The sequence below is a fragment of the Pelodiscus sinensis genome, chromosome 2, assembly GCF_049634645.1.
Source record: "Pelodiscus sinensis isolate JC-2024 chromosome 2, ASM4963464v1, whole genome shotgun sequence".
Taxonomy (NCBI): Eukaryota; Metazoa; Chordata; order Testudines; family Trionychidae; genus Pelodiscus; species Pelodiscus sinensis.
This window is the reverse complement of record NC_134712.1, coordinates 36,774,348-36,800,431: the sequence shown is the minus strand read 5'-3', so window position 1 is coordinate 36,800,431 and position 26,084 is coordinate 36,774,348. Positions and strand designations below refer to the sequence as shown.

The 26,084-nt window shown below is 39.1% G+C and overlaps 1 protein-coding gene across 11 annotated transcripts in view; it reads left to right on the top strand.

Moving 5' to 3' along the window:
- Nucleotides 1-26,084, top strand: part of VPS13B (vacuolar protein sorting 13 homolog B) — a 999,042-nt gene that overhangs the window by 256,979 nt on the left and 715,979 nt on the right. For 10 of the 11 annotated variants that reach the window (XR_012901295.1, XR_012901296.1, XM_075920306.1 and 7 more), the window contains one exon: nucleotides 11,353-11,537. Coding sequence is in view for 8 of the 11 variants with exons in the window: in XM_075920306.1 (XP_075776421.1) it covers nucleotides 11,353-11,537 (185 nt within the window). In the remaining 3 variants the exon portion in view is untranslated. Of the gene's footprint in view, nucleotides 1-10,972; nucleotides 11,061-11,352; nucleotides 11,538-26,084 lie in introns of those variants that run through there. The other variant, XR_012901297.1, reaches the window with a different exon arrangement.

The window sequence follows — 26,084 nt, the reverse complement described above, 5'->3', positions numbered from 1 at the left end:
TCTGGCACCTGAGCCTTAGGTTTCCCACCCCTGCTGTGGGGAATGCTATGGGAAAAATTTTCTGACGTGATAGAATCATAGAGTTGAAAGAGACCTCGGGAGGTCATCAGGTCCAGCCCCCTGCCCAAGGCAGGACCAATCCCAACTAAATCAACCCAGCCAGGGCTTTGTCAAGCCGAGACTTAAACACCTCTAGGGATGGAGATTCCACCACCTACCCTAGGTAACCCATTCCAGTGCTTCTCCACCCTCTTAATGAAATAGTTTTTCCTAATATCCAACCTAGACCTTTCCCTCTGAAACATCCATGCAAGCAATGTGCATACACCTCATTAGAATGGGCTTGAACAACACACATCGAATTAACAGTTATGAGAAGGTGAAGAACAGTTCTCTTGTCTCCTTCCCTTATATTAAAAACTTGGAAGAGAGGGAAATGCTGGGAGTCTATCCCCAACCATACCCATCTCATATCAGGCTGGAATCAGTTGAGAGAGCATTCTGTCTCTGTAGTTTTCCACCCCTTTTTGGCTTCTGCTTCACTGCCTCCGGGCCAAGGAACAAATGAAGACTCTGGTCTTGTTGCCTGACTGAGGGCTCATAATGAGATAATGAAATCTTTGGATTCTTTTCCCCACTTCCCACCAAGCTGGCGCCTCCCTTGGGCACCCATATCTTTGTCCCCACCAGAAAGGTAAGTATTATCCAGGACTCCATCTTCCTATCTGATTCTTTCCTCCCTTCCTTTGTTAGTTATTACAAAGCCACCAGTCCTGAGACCAGGACACAGGTTTCCCCTTTATCTCGGCAGTCTTACCATCCTTCCTATATGCTTGCTTTATGGAGGGTTCAATGCCTAGCATCTCCAGTTTTAGGGAGAGAAGGCAAAATTTGGGTGAGGAGTGTGTTTATGCTCTTAAATTATACATAGTGTTTTGGCAGATGTAAAACTTAGTGTACATTTACTTTTAAAATAATGTATTTGAATTTTTTTCCACATGAGCTGCCAGCTCCTGTATTTCTGTTGTTCTTTGTTTCCCGTACAAGAGTTGGTAACTTGGTGACAACCTAAAATAATACAGGTCATGCAAAAATTTATAACACTTGCTACTATATTTACTTTTTCCATCTCTTGAACTTGGATGATGAAGATGGATTATTTAGTTTCACTTTTGTGTCTAGTCATCTTTTAATCAGTTTAACTCTTAAGTTTTGATGCCTGAGCATAATGCTACATTATTAAATTTATATACATAATGAGGAAATGTTTTAGCCAGCTGATGTCATTCACAACGAAAGCAGCTGCATCGTTTTGTGCTATTGTGACATTTTTTTATTAAAAAATTAGAACAATGTAAAATGAACATGACAAACATTAAATGGATTATAAACTGGCTAAATGATAGGACTCAAATTGTCATTGTAAATGTGGAATCGTTTTCCAGTGGGTGTGTTTCTGGTGTAACCCACTGGAATTGGTTCTTACCCCTGTGTTGTTTAACATTTTTACTAGAGTCGTGTTTCTAATTTTAGAATTCTTTAAAGTGTCACTGAAACTTGCTTTTTTCTTTTTTTCCAACATTTTTTCTAGCAAAGGTTTGTCAGTCTGCCTTTTTGCAAAGAGAGTGTGTCCTCTGACTCTTCAGAAAACAGAAATGAAAATGCATTTTTTATTGAGACAGACTTGTCTGTCTTTCCATTAAATAGAAAAAAATTAATTCATGAATACTATAAATTAGTAGTATCCCCCTTGTGGTAAATTGTCTGACTAGCATGTTTATAGAGGTCAGATTGGGGGGGGGGGGGAATGAGTGTTACTTCTTGAAATTTCACCCATTTGAGAGACCAAAATAGATGCCACACAGTCAATTATATAAAACTTGATAAAGAAAGAAGAGGTGACACTTGGGTCACATTTGAGGTTTATTAATGGAGCAAAGTAATACATTTTTATTACATCTGTTTTGTATTTATTTTGTTTCGTTTGTTGTATTGACATTTCTATAGCACTCATCATTGTAGTAATTTAGTGAGTTAAAGATACATAATTTATCTCTAGAAGGTAGTATTTCATCCTATGAGGAGAAAACAGAGACTATCATTTGCATAAACATTTCATAGTGCTTGGAACTCAAGATTGTTTTTAAAATTATTTGATTCGTCGTTGGATTATTTTTCTCTTGCTTTTCTTCACAGTTTTGGTATTCCTTGTTAATTAAATGACACACTTGTATAGTCATTGGTTGGATTTTGCAGTAATTCTTGCTTAAATTGTGGTATCAGCAATATAAATGATTTGGTTCCTTGAAGTTTTTATCAGTTTAAATGGAGGATCAAAGAAACCAGTAATAGTATGACATAGGAGATATTGCATACACTGCAAGTGAATCTTGTCTGTATTAAATAACATAAAATATTATAAACTGATTCTATAAAAACAAATTTGTTAGAATATATCCCAAAATTATTTAGGCTTTATAAGTACTTTCAAATTCTTTTAAAGCACATCTACTAGGTTCTAGTAGCAGGTTACCCATTTTGTTATTTTGGAAAAAGTGAACTAATCATATTTTACTGTACAGGATATGAGTAATAACAAAAATTAAATTTTTGGAAACATTTTGCAGGTTCCAGGCTTGCGTTTTGGGACTCTATATAAACCTCTGGAGCCAGCTGTTCACCACAATATTCTTTCAGTCACTATGAGGTGTTGATTTTAAAAGAATGGGTTGCTGTTCCCAAAGTCTACACATTGCAAATATTTCATGGCAGCCTTGTGATCTTGCATGGATTGGTTATATTAATGCCTATGCTTGGAGCATAATAAGGACCAATTCATGATTTCATTCAAAAACAGCGAAGAAAACTATTTTCTTTAATGGTATGCCAGATTTATCCAAATATTTCAGCAAATCTGTATTACAGTTTGTCAGAAAACTGGGTACAGCAAAGTGTATTTAAAAATCATTTAATTAGGACAAATTCATTTTCATGCCATACCACTACACAGCAAGACCTGCTTGTTCCTATTTCCTTAAATTTATCCTGGAATTTGTCCAAGTTTCACTTTAATGAGTTGCCTAACTCGCTAGTTACATTAGGATTTATTTTGCCCTAGAGAATAATGTTGAATTGATAGTTTTTAACCTGTTCTTTTAAATGAACATATGTTCAGATCTGAACTTTAACTCTGGATATAAGAAAGATTTGAGAAATACTTTTTTTTTTATTGTAGTTAATAAGATTTATAAATGAAATGTGATTAGTTCTTTTTAAAGTGTGGAAGCCATCAGCTATATAATTACAGTAAGTTTTAATGATAAATTTTAGTATGAATTCATACTAATTTGTTAACCAGAACGATCAACCAAAATGTAATGGAAGAAAATTGAAATAAATATCTGATTTGGTTCAATGGTTTCTGTAATGAAAACTGGTTAAATATGGTTAATGAAATTTATTATGAGTGGATTTTTTTTATTAACAGGTGCAGTTTGGTAGCAAATACATATTATAAAGTGCTTTTAAATCCATTGTTTGTACTTCAAAACCATTATAATAAAATTTGAATTATAAAATGCACTTTCATCGTTAGCCAGTCCTAGTTAAAATTTCCTTCAAGAAACATTTGCTGTGCACATGGTACAGTAGAATTTGTTTCTCCTTTTTTGTTTCCTGCCTTTATGTATATAAAAGGATTTATTTTCTTCACTTTTAGTTTCTCTGAAAATGAATGTTTTGTGTCCCTGTTGTATTATTAAAAGCTACAGTAAGTTTAGAATTTGCATATTGTAAAAAAAGTTTTTATGTAATACACTATTACTACCCATGAGGGAATCTTTTACATGAAATCGGTAAGTGTAAAAGTCACTGTAGTTCAGTACAGTAGCTGGATTGCACTTTAAATGGATAGTCTTTGATTTTTAAAATGAAGTTTTTCCAAAATGTTACACAGTAAGTCTATATTGTTGCAACTGTCTAGAGATCCCCTTTTCTTTACAAGTACGTTTACTAGATATTAAAAAAGCCTCACTATAGAGACATGATGAGTTTATAATTACATTAGTCCTAAATTTTGCTGAACAGGAATTATGCCATTAGTGTTTGTTGTCTGTCTTTCAAATGTATAAACTTAAAAAAGAAACACTGTGTGTCCCTCTCTTTTTTTTTTCTCCCTCCTTTTTTTTTCTCTCCCACCCCTCTTCCATGGGCGAGTAGATTTTAGCCCGGCGTGGCCGTGCAGCACGGTCAGCACATGCGCAGCGTGCGATTCCGTGCAGCTGGTGAGCAGGGCTCGCCGCCTCTTGGCAAGCGCTGGCTACTAGACTATTGGTTGTTTTTTAAGTTTTTCCTGTTACAGACTAACTCGGCTATCCCTCCGAAGCTTTCAAATGTATGTTATGAAACATTCATCTGTCAGATTACATATTAAGGGAATTGGAAGCATTTAATTTAAGTATACCAACATTAAAATAAAAGAAATCATACCAGTGAGGGGGAGGGGGTGTAGAAGGGCTTATTTTTAAGCAGTAGAAAGGTCAATGGATCAATGACACTAATGCATTGAGATCTGTATTAAAAACTTGGGGCATTGCTTGAAAGAAGGCATGCTAGGAAGGATTCTGATAGACTGCACCATACTAGTACATTAACTTATCCTCATTTGCCTTTAACAGAAAATCTCCATATTTCCCTAATGTCTGCCAAAGTCTCTCCTAACATGCACTTTTGGGCTCTGGTTTATGACTATTGTAACTTTGCACTTGTGTCCTTCAAAGGGATAGTGATATTTTATGCCATGTTAGAGAGAAGGGACTAGTAGTATGAGACTCCCCTCTTTCTGCATAATGTTTTTGTCTTGTGTCGTACAAATTAGTTATGTTAGTTATGTTTATTAATATATAATTTATTTTTGTAGTTTCCCACATCAGCTGTTTGCAGTGACAGATTACATAATTTGGGTTTGAATCAGTCTAAAGAAGCATGCTCAGATTCTAGTATGAGGCACAGCCAGCAGAAAAAAAATTGGCAGGTTTCACAGCACTGCACCAAAAGTGATTGGCACAGGGTAGGGAATATTGGCATGTCCATGATGCCCATGCGATTCAGTACCTCATCTGTGTATACTTAGCTTCTATAGAGTATCCCTACCCCGCACGGCGCCGCCCGCCGAGCAGGCGTTGCTCAGCACCGCGGCTGGGGCCGTCCGGAGGTGCGCGTCATGTTCCGGGGCCACGCCGTGGCGGATGGGGCCAGCCGAGGCGCGAGCATCGGCCAGACCGCGCCAGACTGAGCGCGGGGGCAGGGCAGACGAGACCGCCCTGCCTCCTGTACGTGCAATCGCACGGGGTGCCGGCGAAGGAATGCTGGCCCCGCCCCCTTCTGACAGGGGTTACGCAGAGGTGGCGGGACAGTTTAAAACGCCACTGCCGTAACTAATGGGGGGAGGGGAAAGAGGGGCTGAGGCGTGAGCCTCGGCGGACAGCCTGAAGGAGAAGGCTGCCAGAGAACCTCAGACGGCGACCTGCCCCTTCCCACAACCGTGGGGGAACTCTGAGAGGGGCGGGCTGTAAAGGAGAAGGTAAGCCTCCCCACAGTGAAGTGCGGGGGCAGGGAAAGGAAGCAGCCCAGGGTGGCCCCTCGCTGGGCGGTGGGTTGACGCGTTACGGCGGAAGCCTCATCAGCTGGGTCAGGTCGGCGCTGACCCGCTCCCTTAGGGCCCTGGGCTGGGGCCCGTGAGCGAGGGTGGGTCCAGGCCCCCCTTTCCCCGGCTGCGACAGGTTCGGGAGGTGAGACCACGTCTAAGGGCCGTGGTACTTACGGGAGCATAAGTGGCGCGAGGCCGCGAACTGGGGAGAACTGGGGTGTGGGCGGGCGTCGGCAGCCCCGATGATGAAAGGGCTGTATGCCTGAGGGGGAGCCGCGCGACATCACAAGTAGGTACTCTTTCCTTAGGTGGAAAAAAGAAGGCTCTCTTGGCTCTAAGAGCTTCCAGTTTGTAATTTTTCGATGTTATATGACAAATGAGGGTAGCAAAGAAAACGATGTTTATAGTAATTAATTTTTTACATATTTGCAGACCACCACTTTCCTACAAAACCAGACTATGTAACCACTATTGGTGCTGTATTCTCCATTCCCCTCCTTTTTTAAAACATTTCTTGCATCCATTTGTGTTTCATTTTACATTAACCACCAATTCCACATAAATGTTCATGTTTAAGTTTTTCCTGTCAATAGTATCATTGAAGTCTGTATGACTCATGACTATACGACTGTCAAATTATCTGTGAAGGTGATGTCAGTGAGAGGACTTTTACTTCTTTTACACGAAAGAGGATTGTTTTGCTGGGATGAGTTCCATCTATCAAATACTGGGAAGAGTTTCTTTTTACATTGTCTGACTAACCTGATAAAGAAAGGTTTACAATAGGTCATATAAGAGATTGTGAGAAAAATCCAGTCTAGGCTCGATTAATAAGGACAAAAGGAAGGGAGTAATTTTGGGAGAAGGGTCTGGAAACCCACTGTGGCTACATGTGATACTTTTAGCTATTCAAAAAAGTAAAAGGGACACACATAGGAAAAGGAAGAAAGGGCATGTCTTTATGGAAGTATATATAGAAATAGCAAAAGCAGATTTGGACAAAATCAGGAAAACAAAGGAAAACATGAATTACAACTGTCAGAAATATTGGAGATAACAAGAAGGGGTTCTTCAAATATGCCTGATAAGAAAGGAAGATCAAGGGTGGCTAATGGAGAAGTTGATCTCTAAGAGAAAGTGATAGGAAGGCAGAACTTCTCAGTGCCAACTTTGCTTCAGTGTTTTCATAAAAAATAACATGTGACCAGACAACCAAAATTACTAGACAATAAAAGGGGAAAGGATGTAGATCAACGAAAGTAAAAGAATATGTCAAAAGTCTTCTGATTAGTTTGAGTGAATTCAAGTCAGTGGGTTATGCAAAGGTACAGAAGGAATTAGCTGAAGAAATCTTGGAAGCACTGGCAAGAATATGTACAAACTCATGGATGACTGGAGAGGTCTCAGAAGACTAGAGAAGAGCTAATGTTTAGTGCCCATCTTTAAAAAGGGGGAAAAGGAGGAGCCAGAGAACTATAAATCAGTCAGCCTGAGTTCAAGAACTGGGAAGCTACTAGAGCAAAGTATAAAAAATATTATTTGTGAATACCTGGAGAACGAAGGGGTAATTACTAGCAACCACTATGGATTTATCAAGAACAAATCAGCTTAATTTCTTTCTATGACAGAATAACTAAATTTGGTGGATGGGGTAATACAGTGGATATAATGTACCTGGACTTCAGCACAGTTTTTGACATGGTCCCACATGATATTTTGATAGGTAAGCTGCAGAAATATGGGCTTGGTGGAACGACCATTGAGTGGATATGTAATTGGTTAACCAACTGTAAACAAACTTTTAATTGTATGGTGTCAGATTGGAGTCAGGCCATAGGGATCTTGTTCTGGATCCGATGTTGTATAACATCTTTATTACCTGGAGATAGGTATGGAGAACATATTGATCAAGTTTACAAATGACATAAAGCTAGTGGGTGTTGCCAAACTTAAAATTTGAAGGATTCTTGTTAAATCAGGGAACTGGACTATAGATAACAAAATGAAATTGAACAAAGACAAATGTAAGGTGTTATGCTTAAGAAAAAACACATGCATAACGTGGGGTAAAACTGACTTTTCGCAGCAGCACTGCTGGGAAGAATGTAGGAGTTGTGGTGTATCACAACCTTAACATGCGTCTTCAATGCAATACAGTTGTGCAAAAAAAACCAAAACACAACCAAAAGGAAGAAATGCAATTTTAGATTGCGTTAACATAGGTATAGCATTGAAGTCATAGGAGGTGATAGTACCACTCTACTTGGAACTAGTTCAGGCTTCATCTGGAGTACCATGTCCTTTTTTGGTCACCACTATAGAAAGTATGTGGAGAAGCTGGAAATGGATGGAAAGAAATCCATATGAGCAAAGGCTGAAGAATCAGGGTCTGTTTAGTTTGGATAGAGGAGGACATAACAGTGGTCTTCAGATACTTGAAAGGCTGGCATTAAAAAAAAGTTTTTCTCTCTTACCATAGCAGGAGTCGAACCAATGAGTTTAAACGACAGAATAGCAGATTAAATAAATTTCAGGGAAAACTTCTGAACAGTAAGAACAGTAGGACAATGAGGCAGACTGCATTGAAATGTTGTAGAAGCATCTTCATTGGAGGTTTTCAAAGGAGGCTTGTTAGCCATCTCTGTTTGGTTTAGAACCAAAAAAAATCCCACGTCTTGGCAGGGTATTAGACTAGATGATCCTTGTGATCACTTGTATCCCCATGGTTCTGTGAAAATTTGTATGAGTAAAGTTGAGCATAAGAATATAATTGTCTATGGCTGTGGTTCTCAACTAGTGGTCCACTGGTGGTCCATGGTGACTTTTTTGGTGGTCCACAGGAACATTGTCGAAAGTCACACAGTGTGAGCAGGTGCTGCCGTTAGGCTGTTTTACTCCATGTTCACAAGCACGCAGTGCATCATCCATAGCATCACCTAGGACTCAACCACGTTGTATTGCCATTAACTTCCATCTGAGAGTCTGTAGCTGCCGTTGTTGTGCTGAGCGGTTGCTATGTTGTTCGTCCTGTGCTACATGTGCTGTTTTACAGGTGTGGTGTAGTTTGTTTGTAATGGCAATGACAGGAAGAAATGTCAAGCACAAATATTCAGAGGACTACATCAAATTCGGCTTCACTTGTCAAGAAAAAGGCAGCATGGATTTGCCACAATGTGTTATTTGTTTCAAAGTTTTGGGGATGACTCAATGAAGCCAGCTGAGGTGAAACTCCATCTCGAAAAGTGTAACCCCAACTTGTGGCAAAAGGATGAACATTATTTTGAGTGGCGGTTATCAGGTCTGAAACGGCAGCCCCTCGACTCAACAAGTGCATTCTCAAAAAGGAGGTGGTCCACTAAAATTTTTTGATTGGCCTGGTGGTCCGTGGACTGAAACGAGTTGAGAACCACTGGTCTATGGGATCAGGGTGTGCTGAATTATAAATATTTGGGGCAGGAACTATGTCTTTCTCTGTGTATAAGGAGCTTCTTTTACTATTTTGCACCAATCCGATTTGAGATGTCTGGGCACCACCACCACTATAAGCAAATAATAAAAGTGGTGAGGAAAGGAATGGGTTAATGTGGTATCATGGAAATGCACAGTTCAAATATAAACACATTGATTTGGTCGTATAAAATGTATTTACAGATAACTTAATCTTATTAATTAACTTGCAAATTGGCGTCACAGCAAAAATGAGTTTATAGTAAGAATATGAATTAGGAGTGTATAATGCCATTGTGTGTAGTGATTGGGAGGATATCCCATGTCTAGGGAGCAAAATGGGAGAAAAAAGTTATCTGGAGGCAGAAGTTGGAAGAGAGAAAAAGAGGGCATCAGAGTTGGTGTCACTGGCATAGTAAAGGGTAGGTTATGTAAAATCATTGAGATCAAGGTGTGTTTGCTAAGAGTAGTGTAGGACCTTGAAAGTGAATATAAATGTAAGCTGATGTGTGGGGACCTGGAAGTCAGTCAAAAAATTCTAAATGGATGATACCATGATCTAAATGATCAGTATGGAAAATAATTTTTTGTGGCATTGATGGGATTTTTGGACAGATTGTGGGGACTGATGTGGATGTCAGGAAGAACAGATTACTGTGTTCAATGCAGATGATTGGGATAAGAGCAAGAAAGTGTAAGATTTCAAGATCATTTTGGAGCAAGAAACTGAAGGATGATACTACTATTTCTGGTTTTCAGTGGATATGATAAATTTATTGTTTATAACCTATAGATACTACCTGACATTTAAAGATAAATGTAAACCCTTTCTACTGATGTAATTTGCTACTTACCTGCATTGTGTTCAGTGGGCTACAAATGTATTTTTATATCATTCCCAGAAGTGCTGTCATTGAAAGCAGATGTGCTTGGGAATGAATTAAGATAATGTAGTGAAAAGGAATCAAATCTGAGTATGTTTGAAAAATGATAGTGACTATATTCAGTGAGTTCTAAGTATGAAGTGTGAGGGAAAAGCTCATTTCTGATACTTTGATTTGCTGATATATTGTTAGTATGAGTGTTTTTACATTAGTTTCTTCTGGTAGTGTAACATAGTAGATGTTTCATTTAGTGTCTCACTACATTTTTAAGAATAAAATATTTGATAATGATTCCATTTATGAACATTTCCCTCTACTGTAGTAATGTTAAACTGCAAAATCTATAACTAGTGTGTAACAATTAAAAGCACGGCATATATTAATATTTCATAATTACTCGTACATAGTTTATTTCCCTTTTATTACCTTAAATGTAGTAAAGATCAGAAAAAATACTGTTGGGACTATACGCCAATAAATACCTAAATGCTTGGGAAATGTTCAGATATGCTAGTGGTGGGTGGATCACACCTATCTAGCTAGAAAATAAGACTGGTTGATCTGTGCAGTGGTTATGGGAAAGCTGAAGAAGTAGGGTAAGAGAGAAGTAGCTGGAAAAGCATTAGTGCTAAACAAGGATTGGTGGTGAATAAGGATCAACAATAGAAGTGGGGGGAGAACTTAAGGGAGGCTCTTCAGTAGCAGTTTGGAGCATCTGAGGTTGAGTTGGACGATGGTGACAATAGCAGTTGTGGGAGAAAGAAAAGGTGGAGACAGCATTAGTTGGAACATAGAGGAAGCTTGTGCTTTGATTCATATTTAATATTAAAAACCTCTCAGGAATATTTGAATTATGGAGCAGTAATACTATTTGGGAGTTCTGGGGATTAGATGAACTATTTGAGCTTTGCTCTTGTGTTTTGTCATCACCAGCACTCGCCAATGGACTATATCTTTATAATTCATTTTCCTGTTCCGTATTTTATGCACACAGTGTGGTTGCTGAATATGTGCCCGATGCTTAGATTTACAAGAGTGAAAACACCAAGTACTATTTTGGTGGGAACACAATAGTATAACCAGTAAGTTATTGTTAAACTTCTTACATTTTTTAGATAATCAGGATGAAGGTATGAGAAGTCAGTAATTCTTTCTTATAGTGCATCATGTATTTGTTTTCTTTTAGGCAAATGAAAAGTGAATTTTCTTTTGATATCCAATCATTCATAACCTAGTCATTTTTTGTTTGTTTAAGTTATGATATGAGACAAGTATAATTCAAGTCTTGCAGCCTCAGCCCTCAAATTTTTTTGGTACTGTTGCCAGTAGTGTGCACTAAATTACTCTCTATTTTGCTTTCAATTTTTAAAACAGGACCAAGCGATCTCATGTTCCACAAACAGAATGCATATTTGAACTTCCAAATCTGACAGTTCAAGCAACTAGAGCCCAGACGCTTCTGCTACAAACCATTTATCAGAGCTGGTTTCATCATGTTGGAAATATCAGTTCTGCTGTGGTAAATGAAGTTTTGCTGAATGAAGTCTTCCAAACATTAGGTAAAACATAATAATTCTAACAATTATGGTAGAGTAAAATCTCTGTGTAATATAGAGCACTGCTAGTAACAAATGAATACACATACATCTCCTTCTTTTAAATCCAGGTTATATCATACTGTATTTAAATGACAATGTTTTTGTGTGCATATTGTATTTATAGTATATGCTTAATATCCAGGATGTAATCTAAGCCACCAAGCTTCGCTCCCTGGCACCAGTTTCTGGATGCATTTAATATTGCAATACAGAATAATTTTTCCATATTTCCTTTATCATTTGAGACATTCAGCCTCATTGCTTATACTGTGTAATGTAGTAACTTAAGATCTTTCAGAGGTGAAGTTATTGAATGAAATATAAAGCAGTAGATTTAAGGGCTTTATTCATCAAGGACATTTTGTAGAATGCAGATGTGGATTTGTGCAAAACGGCTCCAAATGTTCTTCATCTAAGCTAATGTAATCAATAACTGTTTTGTTGACTTTTCTGAAGTAACTAAAGTGATGCAAATCCAAGAGGTGGAAGATATAAAGGTGCTGGTTATTATGTATTCATAATGCAAAATAGGGAAGGTTTTCAGGAAAAAAAGTTTTGTGCAAATCAAAGACTGATTCTGCAAAGCTCATGCTTATTATCCATCTTTACACAGCTGAATAAGTATGTATTTAAGTGTTTGTCTGAGTTTGGGCCTTGATTACTTCATAGACAATTCAGGTTACCTTATACAAGTTTACTTAAATTCAAATACTTGGTGGCTTTGGCAAAATCATATGAGTAATTCTTTTACTACGGATGATCGCTTTGTATTGATTGAAACTCTCTAAAAACCCTGGTTTATTTTTCTAACAGTTTCTCTTCCCCCACTCATTCATGGCAAAAGATGAGGAAAACAAACAAACAAACAAACACGGTTTTAGTTCCTCTTTTTCCCTAGTACATAATACAATGGTATTGATTCAATGTGCAATTGTATGTTGCCTCCATGACAGGTATCTTTTTCAAGACTTATGTCATCCAGGATTATATTCTGGTAGCAGAGGATTTAAGGCAGTGTCTAGAAGGCCACCAGCAGAGAAACCATGAGTTCCATTTCTGAAAGACTATGGGTATTTTCTCAGAAAAACCAAGTTTTTCTGACAAAACTTCTTTCAACGCCCAGAAGTAAACACAAGCAAAAATTGCCACTTGCTCCTTCTATCAACAGATTATGTCCACTGTGTTACGAAACAGTGGCAGCAACATCCACTTCTTTGAAAAGGTGTAAAGCAATGTAAGTAATCCATTCTGACAATGGGCTGGCTCTTTCCAAGAGGAGCAAAGATTTTAAAAAAGTGGAGTTAGTTTGGCAGTTGGTTGTTAACTGTCCAACAAACTATATAAATTGCTCAGCTTCACTAATTATAGCTAGAGAAGAAGCACACAGAACTATCAGTCGGTGTGGACAGAACTATCAGTTCCTTAAAAAAACTAGAATAGATAGCTGGGAAAATAATCCTGCTGCATTTTGGTACTATTTATGGTTTTTATTATGATAACCAATGTTGTTAAGGCTATAGCCAGGGCCTTGTATGCTCCAGGGCCTCTGAATTTGTTATAGAATTGTGCTCTAGAATCTGTTTTCAATTTTAAAATAGTGCATTTAGCCCATATGTTTGTTATAAAAATGTTGAAAATGTAAACTAAGTATAAACCAATGCAACATGCTCTTCCTGAGTGTGCAGAGGGCCTGAAATAATAGTTCTAAGAGAAATGAACTAATCCATACATCTCAGTAAAGGTTCCTGTGGATGTTTTGATTGTGACCATAAAAATTGACATTTTTCCAAGATGCTGAAGATTTCAGGTGGTTTACAGTGGAATTTACCATTCTACTATTGCCAGGTACCTAGCATTTTGCTTTTAGTGTCCCTGAGTGGCCTGCACCTGCCTCTTACCAGATTTTTCCATAACAGAAAGGTAGTTATGCTTCAGTGCACGCCTCCTGTATTATTTCAGACAGCAGGAGGTAAGAGAGCCAGAGCTGGAGTCCAGAAAAGACAGAAGTATAGGCAGAAATCCTTTAATTCAGCATGGACCTATCTTGAGCAAACCTTAACAGAATTACAGAAAGCATGAATGCCTCTAAACAATAAAGAAATTGGGAAGAAAGGAGAAAAAAAAATCTTAACATGGTTAAATGGCAAAGTTCAAAAGGTTTTTCAGTCCAAACAGATATATATCCTTCAGAACATGGAAATCCAAACCAAGTGAAACCAGTGGAAAACAGAATAAACTATGGTAGGTAAAATGCAAGCTGGAAATTCAGAGGCCAAAGAACTCGAAGAGGATAAATAGCCAAAGGAGTAAAAACAAAATATAACAGAAATGTTTAAGTATATTGGAAGCTTATGACATCCAAAGTATCCAGATTTTTCTCAGGCACTAAAAGGAGCAATTTGAAAATAAGGACAGAGGAGTTGAATGATTATTTGCATCTGTCTTCACCACAGAGAATATTTGAAGAGAGAGACTACATTCTGATTTTGTCCTAATCTGAAAAAAATCTTTTTTTTTCTTGGAGGAAATTTACAAAGCCATACAAATGTTATTTAATAAAACAGAAAAGATTCTGATTCATTTTGTAAGCATATTTATTAAAAAAATACAAAAATGAGCACACATTATCCACAATGGAAAAAATTGCAATTCTTTCAGTAAAACCATAGAAAATAGTAGTTAAGTCCCCCAGTCTCCTAGGTAGTTAGAGCTATCTATCTATCGCTATTCTGCATTTTTTCTTGAAAACTGATATACTTTGACTAATTTATTCACATTTTGAGCATCTAGTTTACTATAGTTTTATCTGAATTAGTTTGATGGTGTGCAAAAAACCATCACTTGACTGATCTTCAGCAGGCTGATGAGTATTGCATATCTTCTAAAAACTGACACAATCGTGAATTTAATTGTCCTAACTTCCAATCATGTTTCTTGTACAAGTTGACACTGTTTTGATTCCACAAACTGTGAAACAACCCATTCACAAACATTGATTTAGAATAGAAATCTGAGAACTAAATTTTAAATGTTTGAAGAGAAAGAAGGAAAGAAGTATATTTCACTTGTTATCTTTGTCGTCTCTTCTTGTTCTTCAAGCAATCACTTATTTCCTGCCACTACCTTCAATTTTCAGCATGTTGATTTTAGATGTATGCACTCGCAGTGTTGGTCATCGTCTATCACATTTATAGTAAAAATAACCATTTTGTGAATTCAACAATAAGACGGAAAAATAAAACGAGGAAGAGAGCATTATACAATAATTTCATTAGAAGCTCTTCTTGTCTTCTGGATACGTCTAGATACTAGCAAAAAAACCCTGTATCAATTTACTGCTTAATCTCCTTCCCCCTCTATATCATCTAAAGAGAGTACATGATTCTGTTGCTTTTTGTACTTTATCACTTGCATTTCAATAGCCACACCCCTTTCTCCAGTAACCAGTGACCCCATCCATTCCCTTTCTCCTCTGCCCTTCTGTATAGTAATATACCTTTTTTTTGGGGGGGGGTTCCTAATAGTAACTTGAATTTTGTAACTACCATCTGAACTTTTTAGAATTAAAGTATGGCTTCACAGATTGAAATTGATACAGTAACATAGCTAGTATTGGAAAGCAAAACAACTCTTCTATATATATTATTTATGTTCATTTAAATACTTCAGAATAACTCAGGAGTTCAGTAAATAAAAATAAACTGGAAAAATGCAGAAGAAAACAACATTGCAGTAATGTTTTTCAGAGTACTCCTTCCTCTCCCAAAAAAGACTTAGGATTTTCACAGTCCTCAAACATAGTTTTCCTCCCTCAGGAAATAGAAAAGCAGTGCTGGAAAAAATTAAAAATGTACGGTAGTAAGTAGTAGTCACCAAAATTGAATACAGTAATTCCTCATTTAACACGGTAGATGCATTTCAGAAAATGATCATGCTAAGTGAAAACGTGTTATGCGGGGTCAATTTTCCCATTGAAAATAATGGAAAAGGTGGGGGTTGCGTTTCAAGCGCACGTGCACTTGCAGCTCCAGCCTGCACTTGTTAGCAGCTGGGACCAGGACATAAGGTTGGGGGAGAAAGGGGACTGGGTTATAGCAGGGAGGGGGAATATTTGGCTCTGGAGAAGGGAAGGGAAGGACAGGTTAGGGGGCTTGCAGCTGGAGGCTGGGTTTCCCTAGCTGGCCAGTCACCAGCAGCTGTGCGAGGCTTCCCCTGCCTCCCTGCAAAGCGGCCGAGGTTTGCCGCTCACCGTGCTGTTTCCCAGTGGCCCCCTCTTGCCAGACGCAAGGCATCTGGCCAGAGGAGGTAACTGGGGAATGGTGGGGTGAGCGGCAAACCTCTGCCGCTTTACAGGGAGGCAGGGGAAGCCTCACGCAGCTGCCAGCCATTGGCCAGCCCTAGGAGAAATCGTGTTATTGCGGGGATGGAGTCGTGTTTGAAAAAGTTCCCTAAAAAAAAATTGTGCTATCGTGAAAACGTGTTAAGCGGGCACGTGATAAGTGAGGAATTACTGTAGGTGTGCATTTGTGAGGGACTTAGGAATTAAATGGCTGACATGTTTCCAAAATTATCCTACTGATAAATCATCTGAAAAGTGGGTCTGTCCCACGAAAGCTCATCACCTAATAAACCATCTTGTTAGTCTTTAAAATGCTACATGACTGCTTTTTTTGTTTTATGAAGTTCAGACTAACACGGCTACCTTTGTTACTTTCCTACTGATAGGCATATTATTGTTGTCTGTGATTTATAACTGTTCAATAAAATACATAGGCATCATTGTAGGTAGCTCAGTAAACCTGGAACTCATGAGCAGATCCGTGTGTAACAGTTGAAAAAACATACAAAATGTTTGAATGCATGAGGGGTGGGTTATAAAAGAATAGTGAAGTGATTTTAATATTATTCCATATCACTAAGCCTTATGCTATCAGCTGGAACAGTTTAATTCAGTACTTGGGAGCTAGTGCCAGATTTTTAAAAGTGTTTATGCAGGGTAGGCACTTTGTGGGATTTTCAAAAGTACCTACATGCCTAACTCCCATTGAAGTCACTGAAAGTAACATGCCTAACCTTCATAGTTGTTTTTGAAATTCCCCCTTGGTGTTTACCTGCATCTTTAAGTACTTAAATATCTTTGAAAAATCTGGCCTTCAGTATCAAAAAATATACCACAGAAACCAGTCTTTAGAGGTATGTAATGAAAATCATAAGATGAATAAACAGAGTTCAGTATTGAGAAATTGAAAAGACTGGGACTGTCCAGAATAGTATATGTATTAGGGGAGGTAGTAGAAATAATATATAATTTATAATAATTATACAAAATAATAAATGGAAAAATATGCATGCTAAATGGGCATTTACTATTTTTCATAAATTGAGAACATGGGCAATATGTAATGAAATTGGAAAGGCAATAAATTTAAAATTATTAAAAAAAAATAATAATGAGGTGTCTCAATCTTAAGTTCTTTTCTTTAGAGTTATTTTCTTAAGCTCCATGTTTTATCCAAAAATATTTCCTAACTGTTACAGTATATAAATATTAGTTGTTTACTAAATACACATTTTGGTTTGACAGGTACATTTTATAATTCATTGTGTTTGAATGGGAAAGGAAGTTTGGGTCTAAAATGCTTTCATGCTCTCTGCATGTATTAGTGATTATAGTAAATTGAAACAAGAAAATGTTACTTCTTATCACACCTCACTATGAAAATATAAATATAGGAAACAGCTAAACATTACAAAGCAGTAATTTCTTTAAAGAACAGTATTACTCCTTTGGAGTAACTGTTACATATTTTGCTCTGTTAGTGTGTACCTAAACCACTTAGTTTCTAACTAACCAGCCTGCCAAGAAAACACATACACGGACACATATGGCTTTACTTTGCTCTGGAAAACTGGAACTTGCTACCACTTTTTCCTTATCCTGTTCAGGTAGTTCATTATTTTGTTGACAGCCCAGTTCCATTAATCTGCCATATTTGGGAGAATTGCTTGCAGACCTTAAATTTCTCCAAAGGCGATCAAATAGGCATTGGGATCCTTCATGTAAATGATGTCTTAAAGTTAAAATGAAATCTACTTTCCAGAAAGTAACTGTAAAACTATTTTATGCAAGATTTCATGTGGGATACCTTAATGGTTGAATAATAAATTTTACCTCATAAAAATGAAATTCAATAATACAGTAGCTTTCTCAGTGCAGTAGCATCTGGTTGAATCTCATGAGAGCCAATATTTTCCAACTCATTAGGATCATGTCGTTCTGTATGTCGTCAACATTGACTTAGCCAAGCTACCTTTACTTACATAACCGCCAAACTATTAAATAGGTCTCTTGTGGAGTGAAGTCAAATATTCCTCTTATTTTGCTTTTGCCTGGGAAGAAGAGAAGAAAATGTTCATACTGTAACATTTAAACATCTGGTCTGAACCACATCAGGGTAGCACTGAGGAAAGTAACAGGATTCAGTATTCTTCCCAGGTGTACATATAAAACGCGTTTTGGAGCTGCTGCATAGTTCTTTAACCACTTAGGAAAAAGATTGAAATATAGCGGTTTGCCCTTTTTTAAAGTTACTTTCCCCCTCTTTGCATTTCTAAGTTCAGTTGTAATGCAGGTTGTTGAGAGATGTAATCACTTCCTTGCAACATATTGACTTTGAATCTGTTTGTTCCACATATTGTGGACAAGATTGGCATTTATTTTTAGGACTGTGAGTTAGACTTTCTTTTTAAAATCAAAGTGCAAGAGTGCATTTGTTTGAGTAATTGCTTGGGAGTGGCAGATCACAGCTGTATGAAACTTGCACAGAATAAACATTTTTTAGTCTGTCTTGGATGATTGTACCCACATGTGTTCTGATCCATTATAAAGGTTTCTGGATTCAGTGTATAAATAATACGGATTTTTACATGCAGTTAATTTCTGTGCAAGTAGTAACTTTGGAATTGGAAACTAATCATTTGCATATAGTTTGGAAATACAGATCAGGATCAAATTGTTGTTAATTCACATATATTGATTGGTTGGTATATATGTTCATATCATCTTAATTGTTATGATGAAAACCTATCTTCAAGATTATTTTTAAAACATGAAGATGTGATGTCTGGCAGCAGCAGATTTCCTGTGCCTTTCCATTCTGAGCTCTCCCTTAGTCTAGGATTTTGCGAGGGCTATGACATTTACAACCCTTCTGTCTACATGGGCTGCTGAACCCTTGGGTCCATTGCTACTGCATCCAAACATTCAGTTTGTACACAATGTAGAAACAAGACAGGTGCTGGGTTTAGCACTTCATAAAATCAGTACTCTCCAATGTGCACCTGATGTCATTGGCTATCTTAACACCATTGCTGACTTTGGTACCAAACATTGGCCTTGGCATTGGAGACCTTGTTGTCATCTCCAGACAATTCAGTGGTGACCAGTTCTTTCTCCCCTCTAGTGCCTGAAGACTTCAGTACCTACCAGGTCCTTTTGAATGTGTGGTTGCTTTCCTGGGTATACAGATAGAGTCCCTGTTGGATATTCTACAGCCACCTGTCACAGGGAGAATGGCCCCTCCCCATCAATTTTAAGCTCTTGGAGCTTGCAAAGGTTCTTTGGAGATTGCTGGCTTTGGTGCCACCTATTGTACACTACTTGGAGAAATGATATTTTGTACTGGTGGAGTGATTTGATAATTTTTACTCCCATCTTGCCCCTCTTTCCCTGGTTGTACCTGCAGTAAATGGCAGGGCTCAGCAGGACAAATATAAGTTGACTCCTAAGGAAAATGACACTAAAAGGATGGACTTAATAGGCAGAAAAATCTGTAACTCCTTTTTCCTGCTAATGTGAATTGCCTCCCAGCAAACTTAGATTTGCAATTATGACTGCAATTTGGTTGGCTATTTCTAAATTTTAAGATGAGATGCTTGAAACCTCCAAAGAGAATTTTGATGTTTGTCATGGAGGGTTGTTTTATGGTGAAAAGATTGGTATAGTCTGTGTTCAGTGTCACAGACACCAGCCAGAAAAATTACTTCAGTGATTACCAAGAGAAGTTAAGTTTGTTAGTTCTGGCTGCAGAGTTTGGTTATTGCTCTCCACATGCAGCAGGCCATAAAGGACTTGCCATTCAGTGGTTGGTTGGCTTCTTTTTTTTTTCCAGACAAAATGAATGAGAATCTGTACTACCTCAAAGATTCTAGGGTGACCTAATGTTCCTTGGGGATATGTACCCTGACAATGGAAAGATGCCATTATGGCTGGCAACAACAGAACAACTATACACCTTTCGGTGTTTTTTTTCTCTCCTGAACCCACCCCACCCCCCTGCCTTCAGAGGGTCCCTTATCCTGCCTTCCTCACTGGAGCCCACCCCCTTGTGATCCCCAGGCCAATGTCCTGTCCTGCGCCTCACCACTCTACCTTCATGGGGTCCCTTATCCTGTGTTGGCTGTCTGGTGACTCCCAGTGTGGGCAGGACTTGAGCTGCTAAGGCAGGGGGGAAGCTGAGACTCCAACTCACAACCCTGCCCTCCTCAGGCAAGTGCTGTACCCCCTACTCCACTCAAGAACTTACTGGAGGAAGGATGGGGTAGTTTGGTCTCTGAAATGGACTACGGGATAGGGCATCAGTGTCTGGATCACAGCGTGGTTGACTCGAGTACCCCACAATCTACACACCCAGGAAGCAGCCCAGGATGACCCCAGAAAGGGGCATAAGTCCTAGAGGAGGAAGCATTCAAGTTTTGGCCACTTTACATGTCCTCCCTCAGTACCCCTCAAGTGCCCATTTTGACTCACTGTTTCAGAGCAGTTATTCAATCATGACTTCCGTTTTCTCTCCTCCTCTGTTTGGAGATATGTTAGCTCAGTGTTTCTCAACCAGTGGTACAAGTACCCTTAGGGGTATTCAAGAGAAGTCGTGGGGGTACATCAACACAACTGAAATTTGGAGAAAACTAAATTTTTGTTTTAAGTTTCACAGCACTTTATTATTTTTAAACTTAAAAAACAACAAATGGTCTGGTAGCACTTTATAGACTAACAAAACATATAGATGGTATCATGAGCTTTCGTGGGCACAGCCCACTTCTTCAGATGACCTGTCATCTGAAGAACTCTGGTCATCTGAAGAAGTGGGTTGTGTCTACGAAAGCTTATAATACTATCTATGTTTTGTTAGTCTTTAAAGTGCTACCAGACCATTTGTTGTTTTTAAAATTTATCCTGTACAGACTAACTCAGCTACCCCTGAAGGTTCTTTATTATTTTTGTACTTTTTACACCCAAAAAGTTCATCTCCCACTCTGCTACGATTAAGTTGTTTAAACAAATGTGTTGCAATGGTAGAAAAAAAATTGTGTGTGAAAACTGTAGTTAGTGGGGGTGCTTATAATTTTTTAAAGGGGGTAATTTATAAAAAAAAGGTTGAGAAACACTGGGTTAGTTCATTTTCTCAATGTTTGGGGCTCACTTGATACCAGCCTTTGGGATCAAAGGATTATCAGATTGTGTTATTCTGTTGAGTTCCACTCCTCCCTCTCTCCCCAGCCGTCTTCAGAGACTTCTCTGAAGTGATATTGGTCCTTGAGCAAGTCCAGTCTCTTCTGGTTTTGGTAACAGTGTAGGAAACGCTTGTCGAGCACAAGGTCATTTTTTTCCTGGTATTTGTTCAGTTTCTGGTTCCTAAATTCAAAGGAGGGGGTAAGACCTAGCCTCAGTTTCCGCAGTCTCACCAAATATATCTTAGAGTATTTGCTGCATCTTCAGTAGTTGGACCTTAAGTTAAATAATTGAGGATGTACCTCATGGCGATCTCACCTCTTCATTGACACATTAATGGAGAATCAATGTTTTCCATTCTATGTTGGTGAGATTTTTAAAAGAAATTGTTCATCTCCATCCCCCCAGTGAGGGAACTGTTTCCCTTTAGGGACCTTAATATGGCCTTTACAACTCTGGTGGGAAATCCTCTGGCATCTGGTCCCCTTCTTCTCATGTAAAAAACTGCATTCCTTGTGGCAATCACATCTGTGGGAAGAGTAGGCCTAGCCTTAGGGCAAAGCGAGCATGGAGGTTACCTTGAGTATGCACTGCCAAGCCACTCCCTCTCTTTCCTGGCCACAGTTCCCTCGGTTGCTGCCATGGCCACAGTGTGCTGCTTTGGGCCATGCAAACTCTTTGGCGGGGCCTGGAAAAGTGTGAAGTTGTAGGCTTTGATAAGAGTGTCTCCTTACATGTAGTTCACCAAAGACTAAGGGTACGTCTAGACTACATGCCTCTGTCGCCAGAGGCATGTAGATTAGGCTACCAGACATAGTAAAATGAAGCAGCGATTTAAATAATCGCCGTTTCATTTAAATTTACATGGCTGCCGCGCTGATCAGCTGTTTGTCGGCTCAGCACGGCAGCCATGTAAATTTAAATGAAACGGCGATTATTTAAATCGCCGCTTCATATTACTATGTCTGGTAGCCTAATCTACATGCCTCTGGCGACAGAGGCATGTAGTCTAGACGTACCCTAAGTGATGTTGTGGCGGCTCCTGAAATTTATGTTTAAAGTGGTCTTGTGGTATTTTTGTTTGTGCTTTTTCCTGAACTGCACTCCTCTGTGGGGGAGCACTGTCTTCAAGCAGTCTAGGTCATAAAGTGTGTAGTCTTATACCTGGACAGAACAAACCCTTTTGGATTTTGTGTTGATCTATTTCTGTTGTATGCAGGCTATATGAAGGGACAGTCAGTCTCCTCATAGACTGTTTCTAAGCAGATATCTTTCTGCATCAACGTTGCATATGAAACTGCTTTGACTGTGCCCCCTATGTGTGCAAGCTCATTCTATGAGAGTGCAAGCTACAGTAGCATTCTTAAGTGACATCTCAGTACTGAATGTTTGCAGGCTGCCATGTAGTCACTGATACACACATTTACAAATACTATGCCATTATTGCAGCATCCAGTGCAGCACCAACTTTGGGAAAGTGGTCCCACAGTCTTTGTTTAAATAGATTCCAAACCCCACCTCCTGTGGATATAGCTGTGAGTCGCCTAAATGGAATACACAACTGCATCTACTTGAATAAATGGTTACTTGTTGTAACTGTAGTTCTTTGAGAGGTGAGTTAGGCTTGCATTCCGTGACCTGCCCTTTGTCCCCTGAATATTGGAGTCTTTTCTCTGAGCATTTGATGTGAAGGAACTGAGGGAGTCAGGGTGGCACCATTTTGTGTGGTCCGAAGAATAGCTGCCTCTCTACAGGCAAAATTATCTGGCTTTGGTGTACTGGATGTGTATATTCCTATGTGGAATACTTAGCTCAATCACATCTTGAAGAACAGTAGCTAGAATAAATAACCGTTTATTCTATGATGTGAATGAAACGTGACCTAGAAAACACAACACATTTATAACAAAAACCAAATACGTTTTCCTGAGATTGATACCTAAGATATGGTTTACTTTAGTTAAATGTAATCCTTTCTAGCTAGCATACTAACTATATAGACTGGTTAACTTGTTACATATATTTGTGTGGTAGGAGTGTATTTTCTGTTTGTGTGTAATATTTGGGCTTGATTTTAATTTCATGGTTCTATGATCAAAGTAAAAGCTATTGAGTACTGAAATTGTGTGTGATTCAAAGTACTGCACTGTTATTTAAAACTTCTGTTATGACAGTACCTAGCACATTAACTGATGAAAACACGTCAGAACTAATGTTACATAATGAACTCTTGAATGAACAAAAAAGGAAAAGTACATTGATTTGATTTTTTTCTTACTTCTTTGGAAACTGAAATTGATCTACAATATTACATACTTTACTAACAGGCACCAATATGAAGTCCTTTGTGTTTTATAATTGCATTACTGAGATACATTTGTAAAAGGTGCATATAGTTAATTTAAAGTAAAAAGATTATTACTTCCAATGAGTTTTTCTATTCTAGGGAAAAGTGCAATATATTTTTGTATTGCACTGATGCTAGTGAAAAAGATGTCATCTTACACTAGATTATTTATTTTCAACATTTATTTTAATATATTTTATTAAATGTTATAATTAATGCTATATATGTTGTGATGGTGACTGTGCTCCCAGTTCCCTGCTGCATCTGACCCTTCAATTTGATTTAGATTAGGTGGCTGTGATTACCAAGGCGCTAAGTGCTTGATCTTTTTTTAAGAAAGCTTTTATAAAATCTGTTTTGAGGTGTGAAGCTACTTTTCCAGTGGGTAATGTTGCTATCCTTTCATACATTGCACTATCCCATATGTTTCCAATAAAGCTCAGCTTTCCAGCATATTTAGAAGAGATGTGATCTTCACCAAGACGGTGCTTGATGGTAGGAACCAGCCATTCTTCTTTGAGTGATGTCCCCATGGGTGCTCCACTCTAGGAGTTGGTGCGTCCTCATACCAGCAATTGGAGCTCTTTTCTAGCAGTGCCCTGCCACACCACGCATGTGCAGTAATGTCTCTTCATGCTGTTAGTATCTGTTAGTTGCACGCGCAGCATTGCACCACAGTTTCTTCTCTACCGTCCTTGGCAGCAGAGAGTGCTCCTTTGCAGTTACCCTTCTCAGGCCTAAAATATCAAAAAAAGTTTCTCCGTTTTCTTCATGAGAAAAATTAACAAAAAAAGTTAATTTTTCTCATGTTCTCCCCAGTTTAATATACCTGGTTCACCACAGTTCAAGAGGTGCAACTCATGTAGCGACACCGTACCCGCCTCTGACAGGCATTCCTCGTGTATAAAATGCTGGGGAAAAGGCCAGCTCTCCCAGAAATGCCCTCACTGCTCTAATCTCACTGCGTGAGCAAGATGGGACCAAGCGAGTTGCCTCAAATCTATGAAAAATCTCTCCAGCTGACTCAAGACAACTCCCCCGCTTCAGTAAGGACTCAAGAGAAGGAAAGTATCCCAAGCTGGGTAAGAATCATCCTTCCTGGTCCTTGGACAGGGTGAAAACAAAGACCTGGACTTCTCTGGTCAAATCCCTCCCCTCAGCACTGAGCTCCTCCAGAGTGAACACTGCTGATAAATCCGGCACCGTGCCGATGAAGCATGGTGCACCACACAAATGTGCAATCCAAACCTAGGCACAAGTCCTTGGCACTGGCATCAGCATCAGCACTGACAATGTTTTGTCTGAGACAGCGCCTAAGACCATGCTGAAATCAGCACAGAAGACAGCACTGAAGCTGACCCGTGCTGATGTGCCGCCTCCCAGGGCACCAATGCCAACACTGCCTCTGGCACCAGCAGCACTATCATCAACACATACCAAGACTGCACCACACAAGAGTGCACGAAGAAATTCCCTGGCACCAACTGATCATACACAGACTAACGTCCAATCGGCAGCACATTCACCGGTTTTGTCAGACCACTCAGTATATTCCCCTGGATCTCTGGCGCCATCGGTGTCACTAAGTGAGGCAGATACTGGACCACAAAGCAGGTGTTTGTCCCAACACTCCTAACCAACACAGAGATGCCCTCCCTGGGAGTCCAGCTCATCCAGATCCACTCATGTACCACCTTTTCCACATTGGTTTGGCCATACCCACCACCTCCATATCTGGGACAGTGGCCCCCATGAGATGTATGGTCGGCCTATAGCAGTCACCACACTGCATGTTTGGCTCCTACAAAAAACTTGCCATGTCTCCTCCACACCAGGCTCGTGAAACTGCACCTAACGCTCCTGAACAACTGCAGGCTGAGGAGAAAGAGCCTATGTTGGAATAGGATTTCCCTTTCCCCCCCACCCGTGATCATCCCCTGATGATGCGATAATCCCTATTACCACCAACTCCTACAGATGACTTAAAACAGTTTCAAGAGTTATTCAAATGAGTCACCAATACACAGGAGAGAGACCTGCGAGAAGTGCAGGAGAAGCAACACAGGCTTCTCCACATCTTGCAACCTTCCACATCCTCCAGAATACATCTCCCTATGGACGAGGCCATTGTTGACCCAGCTGACACCATTTGGCAGATACCCACCTCAATTATGCCCAGAAACAAGAAGACTGATAGAAAATATTTTGTCCTGGCCAAGGGTATGGACTTTCTTTTTTTGCATCTGCCCCAAACTCCTTGGAAGTAGACTCCGTTCATCAGAGCACCAAATATCCCCAATTCCGGTTTTCCCCCCAGGACAGAGATGACAAGTGTCTCAATATACTGGGCAGAAGATTTACTCCTCTGCCACTTTACAATTGTGTGTAGTCAATTATTCAGCACTCCTCACGAACTATGAACATACTAATTATTCAAATCTACAAGATCTCATCCAGTACAGTCAAAACAGAAGAATCCTCATCTTCAGGCCATAATGCAAGAGGGCCACACTATCATGTGCATGGCACTCCAGGCGGCCCTAGATGTTGCAGATACCACCGCACGCAGCACTGCCATGGCAATTGTTATGCACGGGGCTTCATGGCTCCAAGCCTCAGGTATACAGAGGGAACTGCAGCTGAAAGTCAA